The sequence below is a fragment of the Octopus sinensis genome, linkage group LG4 (assembly GCF_006345805.1).
Source record: "Octopus sinensis linkage group LG4, ASM634580v1, whole genome shotgun sequence".
Taxonomy (NCBI): domain Eukaryota; kingdom Metazoa; phylum Mollusca; class Cephalopoda; order Octopoda; family Octopodidae; genus Octopus; species Octopus sinensis.
The window spans coordinates 8,383,804-8,398,636 of record NC_043000.1 but is presented as its reverse complement, the minus strand read 5'-3'; the positions used below and the strand labels follow the sequence as shown (position 1 = coordinate 8,398,636).

General features: G+C 44.3%; 1 protein-coding gene and 3 long non-coding RNA genes across 5 annotated transcripts in view; 3 read left to right on the top strand and 1 right to left on the bottom strand.

Annotated features, from left to right (window-relative positions):
- The window catches only part of LOC115210222 (titin-like), an 88,842-nt gene extending 74,525 nt beyond the window's left edge, over positions 1–14,317 (bottom strand). The window contains exons 1-27 of the mRNA XM_029778693.2: positions 7,668–14,317; positions 7,575–7,631; positions 7,287–7,538; positions 7,116–7,226; positions 6,972–7,019; positions 6,780–6,851; positions 6,588–6,611; positions 6,309–6,332; positions 5,997–6,260; positions 5,709–5,948; positions 5,482–5,565; positions 5,302–5,421; positions 5,194–5,241; positions 5,002–5,109; positions 4,822–4,917; positions 4,702–4,785; positions 4,510–4,653; positions 4,390–4,461; positions 4,258–4,353; positions 3,862–4,197; positions 3,081–3,144; positions 2,334–2,494; positions 2,238–2,261; positions 1,959–2,201; positions 1,878–1,910; positions 1,818–1,841; positions 1–1,721 (exon numbers count right to left, since the gene is read on the bottom strand). The exon at positions 1–1,721 is cut by the window's left edge and continues 23 nt beyond it. Coding sequence (XP_029634553.2) covers positions 1–1,721; positions 1,818–1,841; positions 1,878–1,910; positions 1,959–2,201; positions 2,238–2,261; positions 2,334–2,494; positions 3,081–3,144; positions 3,862–4,197; positions 4,258–4,353; positions 4,390–4,461; positions 4,510–4,653; positions 4,702–4,785; positions 4,822–4,917; positions 5,002–5,109; positions 5,194–5,241; positions 5,302–5,421; positions 5,482–5,565; positions 5,709–5,948; positions 5,997–6,260; positions 6,309–6,332; positions 6,588–6,611; positions 6,780–6,851; positions 6,972–7,019; positions 7,116–7,226; positions 7,287–7,538; positions 7,575–7,631; positions 7,668–14,087 — 10,970 coding nt within the window. The 5' untranslated portion in view covers positions 14,088–14,317. The remainder of the gene's footprint in view (positions 1,722–1,817; positions 1,842–1,877; positions 1,911–1,958; positions 2,202–2,237; positions 2,262–2,333; positions 2,495–3,080; positions 3,145–3,861; positions 4,198–4,257; positions 4,354–4,389; positions 4,462–4,509; positions 4,654–4,701; positions 4,786–4,821; positions 4,918–5,001; positions 5,110–5,193; positions 5,242–5,301; positions 5,422–5,481; positions 5,566–5,708; positions 5,949–5,996; positions 6,261–6,308; positions 6,333–6,587; positions 6,612–6,779; positions 6,852–6,971; positions 7,020–7,115; positions 7,227–7,286; positions 7,539–7,574; positions 7,632–7,667) is intronic.
- On the top strand, positions 2,498–3,439 carry LOC118762864. The gene is made up of 3 exons (XR_004998609.1): positions 2,498–2,554; positions 3,081–3,152; positions 3,414–3,439. It is a non-coding gene; the product is annotated as an uncharacterized LOC118762864 (long non-coding RNA).
- LOC118762865 lies at positions 3,766–4,201 on the top strand. Its single transcript, XR_004998610.1, has 3 exons — positions 3,766–3,797; positions 4,098–4,145; positions 4,182–4,201. It is a non-coding gene; the product is annotated as an uncharacterized LOC118762865 (long non-coding RNA).
- Positions 6,512–7,350, top strand: LOC118762866. Of its 2 annotated transcripts, none has more exons than XR_004998612.1 (3): positions 6,512–6,532; positions 6,572–6,595; positions 7,256–7,350. It is a non-coding gene; the product is annotated as an uncharacterized LOC118762866 (long non-coding RNA). The 2 variants fall into 2 exon arrangements; XR_004998611.1 differs by lacking the exon at positions 7,256–7,350 and adding an exon at positions 7,124–7,163.
- Positions 14,318–14,833: the final 516 nt, after the last annotated feature.

The following is a 14,833-nucleotide window of genomic DNA, read 5'->3' as shown; positions in this document are numbered from 1 at the left end:
GACTTTGTCTTCAAAGGTGATCCTGTCCTTTTATCAGGTGATGTCACTCGAGAGGTTTTTTGGGGACTGCAGCTGCGTATTCGGCGGGCACTTGGAGAATGTGAATATGCTGGACCAACTTGGTTCTGACTAGCTTCCAAAGTGTTTTTTATCATTGCCAGTCTTAATTTTTCAGTTTTGGTAGTTCTCTTCAGTATGACGCTCCTACTTGTTGATCTTCCTCGTGGTTTCTCAGCAGGCAAAGTATTGTTTTCTTTCTTCAGGGATGAATCAGATACTTTTGAAGAATCAATACTATCTGTTTTTATAGGGCTACTGCTTGCTTTGGGGGGTGAAGAGACAGACCTAAGTACTGGTTTTACTTTTTCAGTACTACTTGTGCCCTTGCTTTTCGAAGAACTAGACTTGGATTTTGTAGGGCTACTACTTCCTTTTGATTTCTTCATTGAACTTGAACTTTGCTTAGAGGAAGAGGTTGATTTCTGTTTTGGAGTACTGACAAGTGATGACGCCTTTTTCTCTTTTTTTACACCTTTCTCCGGACTGCTTTTTGAGGATTTAGATCGAACTCCTTCTTTTCCAGGAGTTATTTCTCCACGACTTTTACTCTTAGACTCTTTCTTTTTAGACTTTTTCAGTTTTGTGTCTTTGGTTTTAGTCATTTTCTGGTTATCTTTGATAATTTGCTCAGAGGTCAAAATCTTAGCTTTCTTTTGAACCAGCAGCTCAACTTTGTTGACAGTATTGCCATCTTCAGTCTTAGTTACTTTGACAATCTCTTCAAGATCTTTTGGTAACAAATCACCATTTAGTTTTTGCAAGTGTTCAATATCTGAATATGCTTGCTTTTCATTGACTGTATCAATTGGTTGGCTCTCAGAATCAGCTTTGGACACCTTATTACTTTTCAATTCAATCTGAGGAGTTTCTTCAACAGAAATAGGTTTTATCACAGATTCTACCTCATCTTTAGCACTAACAGCAGTTCCAAGTGATATATCGCCAATTTGGTCAGCAATGTCTTTATTAGATTCAACAGCAGTAAGATTTGATTTTGCCACTTCATTTTGAAATTCAGTGGAAACACCAGAATGATCGAGACCACTGTCAGACAGTTTCACTTCTGAGTGATCACCATTGAACTTCAATGAATCTACTTCTGATATATCAGACACTTCAGTTGCTTGGCTTTCCTTTGGCATCTCTGGTTCAACTTTCTTTGCAACACCAATTTCACATACAGTTGATACAACAGAGTCACTAATGCTATCTACTGATGGTACATTCTGATTTTCTTCATCAAGAATTGCTGTTAAAAGACCCATCTGGTCAGAATCTTTGCCTTGTGCTTCACCACAGATTTCAGTCCCTGTACTTTCTTCCTTTTCAACTAACTTCCTACCATCCGTAAGAGTAACACCCGATAATGCAACCTCAGGAGCCTCCACAGATTTCTCCTCTGTAGACTCCACAGATATCTTTTCAACAGCTTCCACAGGTTTTTCTGCAGGAGCCTCCACAGGTACTTTCTCAGTAGACTCCACAGGTTTTTCCTCAGGTGCTTCTATAGGTTTCTCTTCAGGAACCTCCACAGGTTTCTCTCCACGAGCTTCCACAAGTGTCTCCTCAGCAGATAGCACAGGTTTCTCTTCAGGAACCTCTACAGGTTTTGCCTCTGCAGCCTCCACAGGTTTCACCTCAGGAGCCTCCACAGGTTTCTCCTCAGGTTTCTCCTCAGGAGCCTCCACAGGTTTTACTTCAGGAGCCTCCACAGGTTTCTCCTCAGGTTTCTCCTCTGCAGCCTCCACAGGTTTTACTTCAGGAGCCTCCACAGGTTTCTCCTCAGGTTTCTCCTCAGGAGCCTCCACAGGTTTTACTTCAGGAGCCTCCACAGGTTTCTCCTCAGGAGCCTCCACAGGTTTCTTTGCAGGAGCCTCCACAGGTTTTACCTCAGTAGCCTCCACAGGTTTCTCTTCAAGAGCTTCAACAGGTTTCGCCTCAGGAGCCTCTACAGATTTCTCTTCAAGAGCCTCCACAGGTTTTACTTCAGGAACCTCCACAGGTTTCACCTCAGGAGCCTCCACAGGTTTCGCCTCAGGAGCCTCCACAGGTTTCTCCTCAGGTTTCTCTTCAAGAGCCTCCACAGGTTTTACTTCAGGAGCCTCCACAGGTTTCACTTCAGGAGCCTCCACAGGTTTCTCCTCAGGTTTCTCTTCAAGAGCCTCCACAGGTTTTACTTCAGGAGCCTCCACAGGTTTTTCCTCGGGTTTCTCTTCAAGAGCCTCCACAGGTTTCTCCTCAGGTTTCTCTTCAAGAGCCTCCACAGGTTTTACCTCAGTAGCCTCCACAGGTTTCTCTTCAAGAGCTTCAACAGGTTTCGCCTCAGGAGCCTCCACAGATTTCTCTTCAAGAGCCTCCACAGGTTTTACTTCAGGAGCCTCCACAGGTTTCACCTCAGGAGCCTCCACAGGTTTCGCCTCAGGAGCCTCCACAGGTTTCTCCTCAGGTTTCTCTTCAAGAGCCTCCACTGGTTTTACTTCAGGAGCCTCCACAGGTTTCGTCTCAGGAGCCTCCACAGGTTTCTCCTCAGGAGCCTCCACAGGTTTCTCCTCAGGTTTCTCTTCAAGAGCCTCCACAGGTTTTACTTCAGGAGCCTCCACAGCTTTCGCCTCAGGAGCCTCCACAGGTTTTTCCTCGGGTTTCTCTTCAAGAGTCTCCACAGGTTTCTCCTCAGGTTTCTCTTCAAGAGCCTCCACAGGTTTTCCCTCAGGAGCCTCCACAGTTTTCACCTCAGGAGCCTCCACAGGTTTCTCTTCAGGAGCCTCCACAGGTTTCGCCTCAGGAGCCTCCACAGGTTTCTCTTCAGGAGCCTCCACAGGTTTCTCTTCAGGAGCCTCCACAGGTTTCTCTTCAAGAGCCTCCACAGGTTTCACCTCAGGAGCCTCCACAGGTTTCTCCTCAGGTTTCTCTTCAAGCCTCCACAGGTTTTACTTCAGGAGCCTCACAGGTTTCGCCTCAGGAGCCTCCACAGGTTTCTCCTCGGGTTTCTCTTCAAGAGCCTCCACAGGTTTCTCTCTCAGGTTTCTCTTCAGGAGCCTCCACAGGTTTCACCTCAGGAGCCTCCACAGGTTTTGCCTCAGGAGCCTCCACAAGTTTCTCTTCGGGAGCCTCCACAGGTTTCACCTCAGGTGCCTCCACAGGTTTCTCTTCAAGAGCCTCCACAGGTTTCGCCTCAGGAGCTCCACAGGTTTCGCCTCAGGAGCCTCCACAGGTTTCTCTTCAGAGCCTCCACAGATTTCTCTTCAGGAGCTCCACAGGTTTCTCCACAGGTTTCTCTTCAAGAGCCTCCACAGGTTTCACCTCAGGAGACTCCACAGGTTTCTCCTCAGGTTTCTCTTCAAGAGCCTCCATAGGTTTTGCCTCAGGAGCCTCCACAGATTTCTCCACAGGTTTCTCTTCAAGAGCCTCCACAGGTTTCACCTCAGGAGCCTCCACAGGTTTCTCCACAGGTTTTTCTTCAAGAGCCTCCACAGGTTTCACCTCAGGAGCCTCCACATGTTTCTCCTCAGGTTTCTCTTCAAGAGCCTCCACAGGTTTTGCCTCAGGAGCCTCCACAGGTTTCTCTTCAGGAGCCTCCAAAGGTTTCTCTTCAGGAGCCTCCACAGGTTTCTCCTCAGGAGCCTCCACAGGTTTCACCTCAGGAGCCTCCACAGGTTTCTCCTCAGGTTTCTCTTCAAGAGCCTCCACAGGTTTTACTTCAGGAGCCTCCACAGGTTTCGCCTCAGGAGCCTCCACAGGTTTCTCCTCGGGTTTCTCTTCAAGAGCCTCCACAGGTTTCTCCTCAGGTTTCTCTTCAGGAGCCTCCACAGGTTTCACCTCAGGAGCCTCCACAGGTTTTGCCTCAGGAGCCTCCACAAGTTTCTCTTCGGGAGCCTCCACAGGTTTCACCTCAGGTGCCTCCACAGGTTTCTCTTCAAGAGCCTCCACAGGTTTCGCCTCAGGAGCCTCCACAGGTTTCGCCTCAGGAGCCTCCACAGGTTTCTCTTCAAGAGCCTCCACAGATTTCTCTTCAGGAGCCTCCACAGGTTTCTCCACAGGTTTCTCTTCAAGAGCCTCCACAGGTTTCACCTCAGGAGCCTCCACAGGTTTCTCCACAGGTTTCTCTTCAAGAGCCTCCACAGGTTTCACCTCAGGAGCCTCCACATGTTTCTCCTCAGGTTTCTCTTCAAGAGCCTCCACAGGTTTTGCCTCAGGAGCCTCCACAGGTTTCTCTTCAGGAGCCTCCAAAGGTTTCTCTTCAGGAGCCTCCACAGGTTTCTCCTCAGGAGCCTCTATAGGTTTTGCCTCAGGAACCTCCACAGGTTTTTCCTCGGGTTTCTCTTCAAGAGCCTCCACAGGTTTTGCCTCAGGAGCCTCCACAGGTTTCACCTCAGGAGCCTCCACAGGTTTCTCTTCAGGTGCCTCCACAGGTTTCTCCTCAGGAGCCTCTATAGGTTTTACCTCAGGAACCTCCACAGGTTTTTCCTCAGGTTTCTCGTCAAGAGCCTCCACAGGTTTCTCCTCAGGAGCCTCGACAGGTTTCTCTTCAAGAGCCTCCACAGGTTTTGCCTCAGGAGCCTCCACAGGTTTCTCCTCAGGTTTCTCTTCAAGAGCCTCCACAGGTTTCGCCTCAGGAGCCTCTATAGGTTTTGCCTCAGGAACCTCCACAGGTTTTTCCTCAGGTTTCTCTTCAAGAGCCTCCACAGGTTTCTCCTCAGGAGCCTCCACAGGTTTCTCTTGAAGAGCCTCCACAGGTTCCTCCTCAGGTTTCTCTTCAAGAGCCTCCACAGGTTTCGCCTCAGGAGCCTCCACAAGTTTCGCCTCAGGAGCCTCCACAGGTTTCTCCTCAGGAGCCTCTATAGGTTTTGCCTCAGGAACCTCCAAAGGTTTTTCCTCAGGTTTCTCTTCAAGAGCCTCCACAGGTTTCTCCTCAGGAGCCTCTATAGGTTTTGCCTCAGGAACCTCCACAGGTTTTTCCTCAGGTTTCTCTTCAAGAGCCTCCACAGGTTTCCCCTCAGGAGCCTCGACAGGTTTTGCCTCAGGAGCCTCCACAGGTTTCTCCTCAGGAGCCTCTATAGGTTTTGCCTCAGGAACCTCCACAGGTTTTTCCTCAGGTTTCTCTTCAAGAGCCTCCACAGGTTTCTCCTCAGGAGCCTCGACAGGTTTCGCCTCAGGAGCTTCCACAGGTTTCTCCTCAGGAGCCTCTATAGGTTTTGTCTCAGGAACCTCCACAGGTTTTTCCTCAGGTTTCTCTTCAAGAGCCTCCACAGGTTTCTCCTCAGGAGCCTCCACAGGTTTCTCTTCAAGAGCCTCCACGGGTTTTGCCTCAGGAGCCTCCACAGGTTTCTCTTCAGGAGCCTCCACAGGTTTCTCCTCAGGAGCCTCTATAGGTTTTGCCTCAGGAACCTCCACAGGTTTTTCCTCAGGTTTCTCTTCAAGAGCCTCCACAGGTTTCTCCTCAGGAGCCTCGACAGGTTTCGCCTCAGGAGCCTCCACAGGTTTCGCCTCAGGAGCCTCAGCAGGTTTCTCCTCAGGTTCTCTTCAAGAGATTCAGTGGGTTTCACTTCAGTAGCCTCCAGAAGTTTCTCCTCAGGAGCCTCCACTGGTTTCGCATCAGGAGCCTCCACTGTTCTCTCTTCAGGAGCCTCGCTAGGTTTCTCTTCAAGTGCCTCCTCAGGAGCCTCCACAGGTTTCTCCTCGGGTTTCTCTTCAAGAGCCTCCACAGATTTCTCTTCAGGAGCCTCCACAGATTTCTCTTCAGGAACCTCCACAGGTTTCTCTTCAAGAGCCTCCACAGGTTTTGCCTCAGGAGCCTCCACAGGTTTCTCCTCAGGAGCCTCTACAGGTTTCGCCTCAGGAGCCTCCACAGGTTTCTCTTCAGGAGCCTCCACAGGTTTCTCTTCAAGAGCCTCCACAGGTTTCGCCTCAGGAGCCTCCAAAGGTTTCGCCTCAAAAGCCTCCACAGGTTTCTCTTCAAGAGCCTCCACAGGTTTCGCCTCAGGTGCCTCCACAGGTTTTGCCTCAGGAGCCTCCACAGGTTTCACCTCAGGAGCCTCCACAGGTTTCTCTTCAGGAGCCGCCACAGGTTTCTCTTCAAGAGCCTCCACAGGTTTCCCCTCAGGAGCCTCCACAGGTTTCTCTTCAAGAGCCTCCACAGGTTTTGCCTCAGGAGCCTCCACAGGTTTCTCTTCAAGAGCCTCCACAGGTTTCACCTCAGGAGCCTCCACAGGTTTCGCCTCGGGAGCCTCCACAGGTTTCTCTTCAAGTGCCTCCACAGGTTTCTCTTCAGGAGCCTCCACAGATTTCTCTTCCACAGCCTCCACAGTTTTTGCCTCAGGAGCCTCCACAGGTTTCACCTCAGGAGACACCACAAGTTTCTCCTCAACAGACACCTCAGATTTATCCTCAGGAACCTCCATAGGTTTCACATCAGAAGTCTCAACAGGTTTCTCTTCAGGAACCTCTACAAGTTTCTCCTCAGGAGCCTCCACAGGTTTCTCCTCAATAGACACCACAGGTTTAGCCTCTACAGGTTTCTCTTCAGGAGCCTCCACAGGTTTCACCTCAGGAGCCTCCACAAGTTTCTCCTCTGGAGCTTCTTTATGTTTCTCTTCAGGTGCCTCCACAGGTTTCCCTTCAGGAGCCTCCACAGGTTTTGCCTCAGGAACCTCTACAGGTTTCACCTCAGGAGTCTCCACAGGTTTTACCTCAGGAGCCTCCTCTGGTTTTACCTCAGTAGCCTCCACAATTTTCTCTTCGAGAGCATCCACAGGTTTCACCTCAGGCGCTTCTGCAGATTTCTCTTCAGGAACCTCCACTGATTTCACTTCAAGAGCTTCTGTTGGTTTCCCTTCAAGAGTCTCCACAGGTTTCACCTCAGTAGCCTCCACAGATTTCTCTTCAGGAGCCTCCACAGGTTTCTCCTCCGGAACCTCCACAGGTTTTACCTCAGGAGCCTCCACAGGTTTCACCTCAGGAGCCTTCACAATTTTCTCTTCAGGAGCTTCCACAGGTTTTGTCTCAGGAGCCTCCACAGGTTTCTCCTCAGGAGCCTCTATAGGTTTTGCCTCAGGAACCTCCACAGGTTTTTCTTCAGGAGCCTCCACAGGTTTCTCTTCAAGAGCCTCCACAGGTTTTGCCTCAGGAGCCTCCACAGGTTTCTCTTCAAGAGCCTCCACAGGTTTTGCCTCAGGAGCCTCCACAGGTTTTTCCTCAGGTTTCTCTTCAAGAGCCTCCACAGGTTTTACCTCAGGAGCCTCCACAGGTTTCTCTTCAAGAGCCTCCACAGGTTTCTCTTCAGGAGCCTCCACAGGTTTTACCTCAGGAGCCTCCACAGGTTTCTCTTCAAGAGCCTCCACAGGTTTTGCCTCAGGAGCCTCCACAGGTTTTTCCTCAGGTTTCTCTTCAAGAGCATCCACAGATTTTGCATCAGGAGCCTCCACAGGTTTCTCTTCAAGAGCCTCCACAGGTTTTGCCTCAGGAGCCTCCACAGGTTTTTCCTCAGGTTTCTCTTCAAGAGCATCCACAGATTTTGCATCAGGAGCCTCCACAGGTTTCTCTTCAAGAGCCTCCACAGGTTTTGCCTCAGGAGCCTCCACAGGTTTTTCCTCAGGTTTCTCTTCAAGAGCCTCCACAGGTTTCTCTTCAGGAGCCTCCTCTGGTTTCACCTCAGGTGCTTCCACAGGTTTCTCTTCAAGAGCTCCCACAGGTTTCTCCTCGGGAGCCGCCACAGATTCTTTTTGAAAATCTGCAACAGCATCCACTGTTTCCTTTTCTAGATCTTCTGCATGTTCCTTTTCAGAAACCTCTTGAGTTGTTTGCTTGTTGTCTTGAATAACTTCTGGTGTCATTTCTGGAGCAATTTTATCCACCTTAATTAATGTAGGTGCAGGCTCTGCAATTGCTGTTTGCTCTGCAGATTTTGTCTCTATCTGCTTTATTTGTGTAACCTCAGAAACCACTGGCCCTTTTGTTGGAATGAAGCTTCCCCTTCTACTTATTTCCACGACATCCAATGGACTTTCTGCCATAAACTCGACCAGACTTAGTCTCTTCTTAAGATAAGTACTTGAAGGTATGCTAGCAATATCTTGTGAATCTTCTTCCAAATGGCTATCACTCTCCTTTCCTTCAGTTTCTGCCTCTTGTTTAGCCACTGGCGGTGCAGTCTCAACTGGTTTTGTTTCTTCTTTAATCAGTGAAGGTGCAGTTTCTGTTGGTTTTACTTCTTCCTTAACTAATGCAACCAAAGTTTCTTCTGCTTTGATCTCAGCTGGTTTTTCCTCTTTTTTAACCTCTGCAGGTTTTACTGTTTCTTCATCAACTGTGGTGTCTGTAGTCTCTGTAGATGTTAATTTTTCTTTAATAGATGTTGACTCAGTTTCTTTAGATTGCTCTTGTTCAACCTCACTTGATACAGTGGTAGCTGAAATTACAGTTTCTACTGATCTCACACTATCTTTAGCCAATGGTGGTGCACTCTCGGCTGGTTTCATAATCTCCTCTTCTTTTCCGCAAGTCATTTCTTCATATTCTCTCTGTGATTCTTTCACTTCAACATCTCCAGGAACAATTTTAGCAGATGTCTCTTCTTGCACCAGTTCTATTGCAGGTTCTGCAACTGTAACTTTCTGAACTTCTTCTGGCTTAATCTCTGTTAATAGTTTTCTTTCTTCTTCAACTATTTTAGCTTCAATTTTTGCAGTTGCTACATCTGTACCTTCTATATTACTAACCCCTTCAGATGAAGCCCCTGAATCTAATAAGTCTACTACGTCTTCACCTTCTTTACTGATATCAACTACATTCATATCCTTTACTTTTGCATGAGTATCTTTGCTTAATTCTACTTCATCACCTTTCTCATCATATTCCTGGCCAAACTCTTGTAATGAACTTCCTGGAAGATCAACTTCTAGCTTTTCTGCATCTGATTTTTCCACCATAGTTGTTTTGTCAATCTGACTTTCTTCCATTGACTGTCTTGCTATTGGTTCATGTTGAATGGATGCTACTGGTGCAACAAATGCATCGACTGCATCATCATCCTTCTTTACACAATCAGTTGTGGGTGCAGTTTCGGTTGATGGTTTGACATCATCGGTTAAATTGTCAGGCATTATTAGATCTTTTGCAACAGCAAATGTTGCAGTCTCAGACGGTTTAACATCTTGCAGTGAAATTCCACTCACATTTTTAGTAGACTCCAGTTCTTGCTCAGAAGACACTGTCTCAGCTGTATGTTTCGACGGTTGTTTCATGTCCTTGTCCTCATATTTCTCCTCTCTACCATCAGACTTACTTTCGGCAGTCACAACTGATTGGATTACTTCTGCAACATCAGAGGTTGTAGTGTCAGCTTTTCCTCCTTCCTCTACAAGCTCAGCTGTTGCAGCACTGCTCAGATTTACTTTCTCTACAATCTTAGTTGTTGCGGAGTCAGATGGGTGTACTTTCTCCACAACCTCACAGACTGTAGCCTCAGCTATCCTCTTTGCGACTTCATCAGTCTTGGAGGCATCTTTTGATGCCTCAGATTCTTTTAGATCAGCTTTTGAAAGATTATCAGCTGGCTTTTCAACTACAGTTTCAAAACTCGGTGCCTCTAAGGCATTTAAATTAGCATCGGTAACTAAGTCAATACTACTTGATTTATGCTCATCCTGTACTTCAGTAATTATAGCTTCCTTCTCAATGTCTTTACTATGATAGCTAATAGATGATTCAATTTGATCACTTAAACTATGAGAATCAGGTTCTTTAACAAATGCTAAACTAGAACTTGGTGATTTTTCAGGTTGACCCATTTGGATAAAATCTTCTAACTCAGATTTTTCTAAATCTATCTTGTTAGCAAATTCAGTTGTGATAGATTCATGCATAACATTCTCTTGAACAGGTAATGATTCCTCACTAGTACCAGGTCTTACTTTCTCTGCAACTTCACACGGTGCATCCAATACATCTGTCTGCTCTTTAGTAACACTTTGAGATATTTCTTTATCGAGAGCTATTTCTTCAGCACCCTTCAAAGGATCTTCAGTAGTTGCTTTGGTTTGAACTTCCACAATTGTTTTCTTTTCAATAATAACCTCTGCATGTGCCACTTTGCTTTGTTCTTCAGGTGCAGTGACCAAGAGTGCACTCTTGTCATCTGAATCATCCATCATTTCAGATCCACTTTTTTCTTCTTTTGCTTTGCTAGACATAACCTCTTCAGGGCTATCTTCTTTTATAGCGGCAACATCGGTCGGTTTCACACCTTCACTCAATGTCACGCTGGCAGGTTCAACATGAATAATACTAGAATCTGGAGGCTTCATTTCAACAGTTGCCCCTTCTAAAACTTTCATTTGATCTGGCTCTTCCATGGGAGTAGTTTTGGACAGTTTTACTTCCACAGTGGCTTCCACGGGGAGGGTTTCTAAAGGTTTTGTTGTTTGCAGAGCCTCTACAAACTCTAATTCCTCTTTGACTAGAGTATCTGCAGGTTTCATTTCTTTGATCACAGGAGGTTTGGTATCTGCTGGTTGTATTTCATCTTTCTCTTGAAATGCAATAATGTCAACATCTTTGACTTCTACACATGCTGGTTCTTGAGCTGTTTCCTCTTTAACTTTTGTAGGCACAGCTTCTTCACTTGCAACATCATCTTTAGCCAAGGTCTTTAAAATTTCTGCAGATTTTACTTCCACTTCTGCAGTTAACGGTCCTGTCTCTATTAGTTTCACACTTTCTTCAGATGCTGTCTCTACAGGCATCGTCACTGCTTCAAACTTTGAAGCTGTTATTTCTTCTTTTATCACTGTGGCTACATTTTCTGCTGGTATTTCTTCTGTGGTTACCATTCCTGCAGGCGTCACTTCTTTGATCTCTGTAAATGCAGTTTCCGTTGGTTTTACTTCTTCAACCTTTGCAAGTGAAATTTCCATGGGGGCAATCTTGGCAGGTTTTAGCTCATCATCTGCAATATCAATCAACGTTTCTTCTGGAAACTCTATAGGCGCCATCTTTGTAGGTTTTAGTTCTTTTATATCTGGAGTTATCTTGTCTAATTCTTTCTCCATAATTACAGCTTCTGTCGGTTTTACCTCTACTTCTGCACCTGTAGACGCAGTTTCTACTGGCTTTACTTTCTCTTTAACCTCTGCAGATGCAATTTCTGCTGCTTTCATTTCCTCTTCAATGTTTGCAGGAACAGGTTGAGTTGGTTTTATACTTTCTTCAGTTATAGAAACAGCACTTTTAAATATTTCTGGCTCATCATCTTTGGCAGATTCTTTTAATTTTGCTTCATCTTTATCTGTAACAGAGGGGGGTTTTGTTTCACCGGGTTCAGTACTGACACACAAAGTCTCTTCTTTGACTTCAGCAGATTCAGTTTTTGTGGGATTTATACCATTTTTAATGTGTGATTTTTCACCATCACCAGGATTATCATCAGTTTTGTCTGGTTCAGTTGTTTTGATAATGCTTCCACTTCTGGTTAAATCCATAACTTCTAATGGATTTTCTGATATAAATTCTACCAGACTTAGTCTTTTTTCCAGAAAAGTATCAGGAGGAACACTGGCAATATCTTGTGAGTCGAAAGTTGTTTCTTTTAAATGGTTTATCTCCTCTTTAACCTCTGTAAGTACAGTCTCAGCTGGTTTTACCTCCTCTTTAACCATTGTAGGAGTTGTTTCAACTTGTTTCACCTCTTCTTTTATCACTGTTGGTGCAGTATCTGCTGGTTTTACTTCTTCTTTTATCACTGTGGATGTAGTTTCTGCTGGAGTTTCTTCTTTTTTAACTAAAGGTGCAGCCTCAACATCTTCTTTTAGCTCTTGTTTGATCATTGCGGATGCAGTTTCTAATGGCTTTACTTCTTGTTTTATGGGTTCAGGCGGAGTACAAGGGATTGTTTTAATAGCTTTTTCTTCTTTAATCCCAGAAGGTGCAGTCTCTTTTAGTTTTACTTCATGTACAGTGGATTCCGGTGGAGTACATGGGATCATTTTAATAGCCTTCTCTTCTTTAATTAGAGGATATGCAGTTGTTTCAGGATGTTCTATTTTTTCAAAAAGAGAAACTGATTCTGTAGGTTGTACACTTTTAACCACAATTTCTTCAGTCTCTACTGCTTTTATTTCTTCAACCTCACAAGGTGCAGTCTTTTCAACGAATATTTCCTCTTTTGCTAGAGGAGGAACAGTGTCTGTATATTTTACATCCATTTTTATTAATGTGGGTGCAGGCTCTGAAATTGCTGTTTGCTCTTTAACTACTATGGGAGAGGATTCTATCGGCTTCATTTGGGTAACCTCAGAAAAAACTGACTTTGTGTCAATGATACTTCCTCTTCTAGCAATTTCCATCATTTCGCGGGGACTTTCTGCCATAAACTCTACAAGGCTTAGTCTTTTCCCAAGATAAGTACCAGAAGGTATACCAGTAATATCTTGTGAGTCTTCTTCCAAATGGGTATCGCTCTCCTTTGGTTTCGTTTTTATTTCCCTCAAACATTCAACCTCCTTGCTTGTTTCTGATGCTTCCTTGCTTTGGTCTTTCACACTTACCTCTTGTATATGAGCTTTGTCAGTTGGACATGTTTCCATACTTTTTCTGTGGGCCTCTTCTGTCTCTGTTGGATTTCCTTCTATTGAAACCACTTTAGCTTCCAAAATAGACTTTTCAACTTTAGAAGGAACTGCTTCCAACTCTGACAAGCTACCAATATCCATCTTAGGGGATATTACACTTTTTTTCAAACTTTCTTCTTCGAAGCTCTTTTTAGAGTCATCCACAACCTTTTTCATCACATCATCAGATGCTGTCATGTCAGCTGTCACAACCATTTCTGTATCTTTCATTTCAGCACTTTCTTCAGCAAATTCAAGTGTCTCATTACTGTCAACACTGTGAGTTTCATCTAAAGAATAGTACTGTTCCAAACTCTCATCAGGCATATCTCCTGAGGAATGATTATCACCCTCAACAGCTTCCAATGCCTTAAGAGTTTCTGTATGATATTCCTTTATTGTTTCATCAAATGAGCATTGACCTTTTCTCATTTCTTCAGCTACTTCTGAAATGAGAGATTCAATTTTTTCTTGGATGACTTTAGCTTCAATATCGGATGTATACATATATTCATCCCTATCTGAAGAACTGTCTTCAACAGTTTGAGGGCCTTCCTGAAAATTTGGATCATCTTCCTCAACTGACGATAACAACTTCACTGCACTTGAAGTTTCTACTACATTTGACGTTGTAGATTTTTGAGACACTGATGACAGTTCAGATTTCAATTTCTGAGGTACAGTTTCTATGATACTTGCTGCTGAATCTGAAGTTGAGTCACTACTCGACAGTGAACCAACCTTAGATTTCGCAATAACTTCACTTTTTTGGCACTCTTTCTTGCTGTCTGCACTTGTACTGGATGCTTCATGATTTTGTCGAGAATCCAAAGCATCAGTATAAAATGTAGGCATCCTTTCTTGACTTTCAATATATGAAGTTTCAGCAGCAGTTTGTTTCGAAATTAATTCTTCATCAAAAGATTTCTTCTTTTCTGTTTCTTTATTATCAGAGTTTCCAAAAGGAATTGATTCGTCTGAATCAGAAATTGACACTTCTTCTTCTTCAACATACGAGCTATCAGTGTCAGACTTCTGGTCTCCGTAACCTGTTGAATCAGAGTCCAGCAGTGAGGGATCTCTCTCTATAACAGAATTTTCTTCAGATTCGGAATCACTTTCTTCTTCAGTTTTGGTAATAGATATTTGACAAGATTCTGATGAAATTAATGTCAAAGTTTCTTTGCTCCCTTCAGATTTGCTGCTTGCAGCAGATGTTCCATCAGACTGGGGTGCTTTGCTGACATCAACTTCAAGCTCGGAAACATGTTCTAATGAAGGTTTAGAACTATCTACTACATCCATACTTTTGACATTTGTTTCAGAAGGCAGGCACTGAGATTTATTGAAAGACTTGGTACCATTATCACAACTTTCTAAACCCTGCAGTGAAGGAAATTCAGTTTTTTCAATATTCAACTCCATTCCTGTAATTTGGGGTTTGGGATTAGCCGAAGTACTAAAAGTTATCGTATGAGGTTTTACATCCTTTTCAATTACATGAGGGCTAACACTTTCGTGGAGGGACGAAGGTTGAACTTGTTGCCCTTGAGCTGATAAAATACTTATATCACCATGAGAATCAGGTGATGGAGGGGAAGTAATGTCAGGTGTAGCAGTATGAAACTCATAACAAGCATCAGCAGGAGAAGTGACATCACCTGTTTTATCGGAAGAAGAAAACCCATCTTGTGATGAATGTGTCAGCAAGCCGTACGGCGGAATCCCTTTTGCATAGCTCTCATCACGATCACATGTTGAGGGAGGAGAAGTCAAAACCACTCCTTCATCTGCACCATACATACCATCTCCATGTGTATCTGAAAGAGGATGGCATTTATTCTTGCAACCACAAGGTAGAATAAAAAACATGAAACCTACCAATTTAAACAACACAAACAACAATAGGTTCAAAATGTTACAAAAATCCTTTGAGTTATTTTCCCCCACTTTGCTAATACATTTTCAGATAAAACTTTCTACAACACAAATCATAAACTGCTTCAAACATTTAACTAAACTATTCTGTTACTAAAGAATCACTGAAAACCTATTTGTCTCTGACAAATGGAAAGTTATATCACTTGGAAACAACAGCAGTATATGAAAAGCGTGAAGTACAAATATATTACAACAACTAGTCCTGATACAATAAAAAAGGAGAAACATAC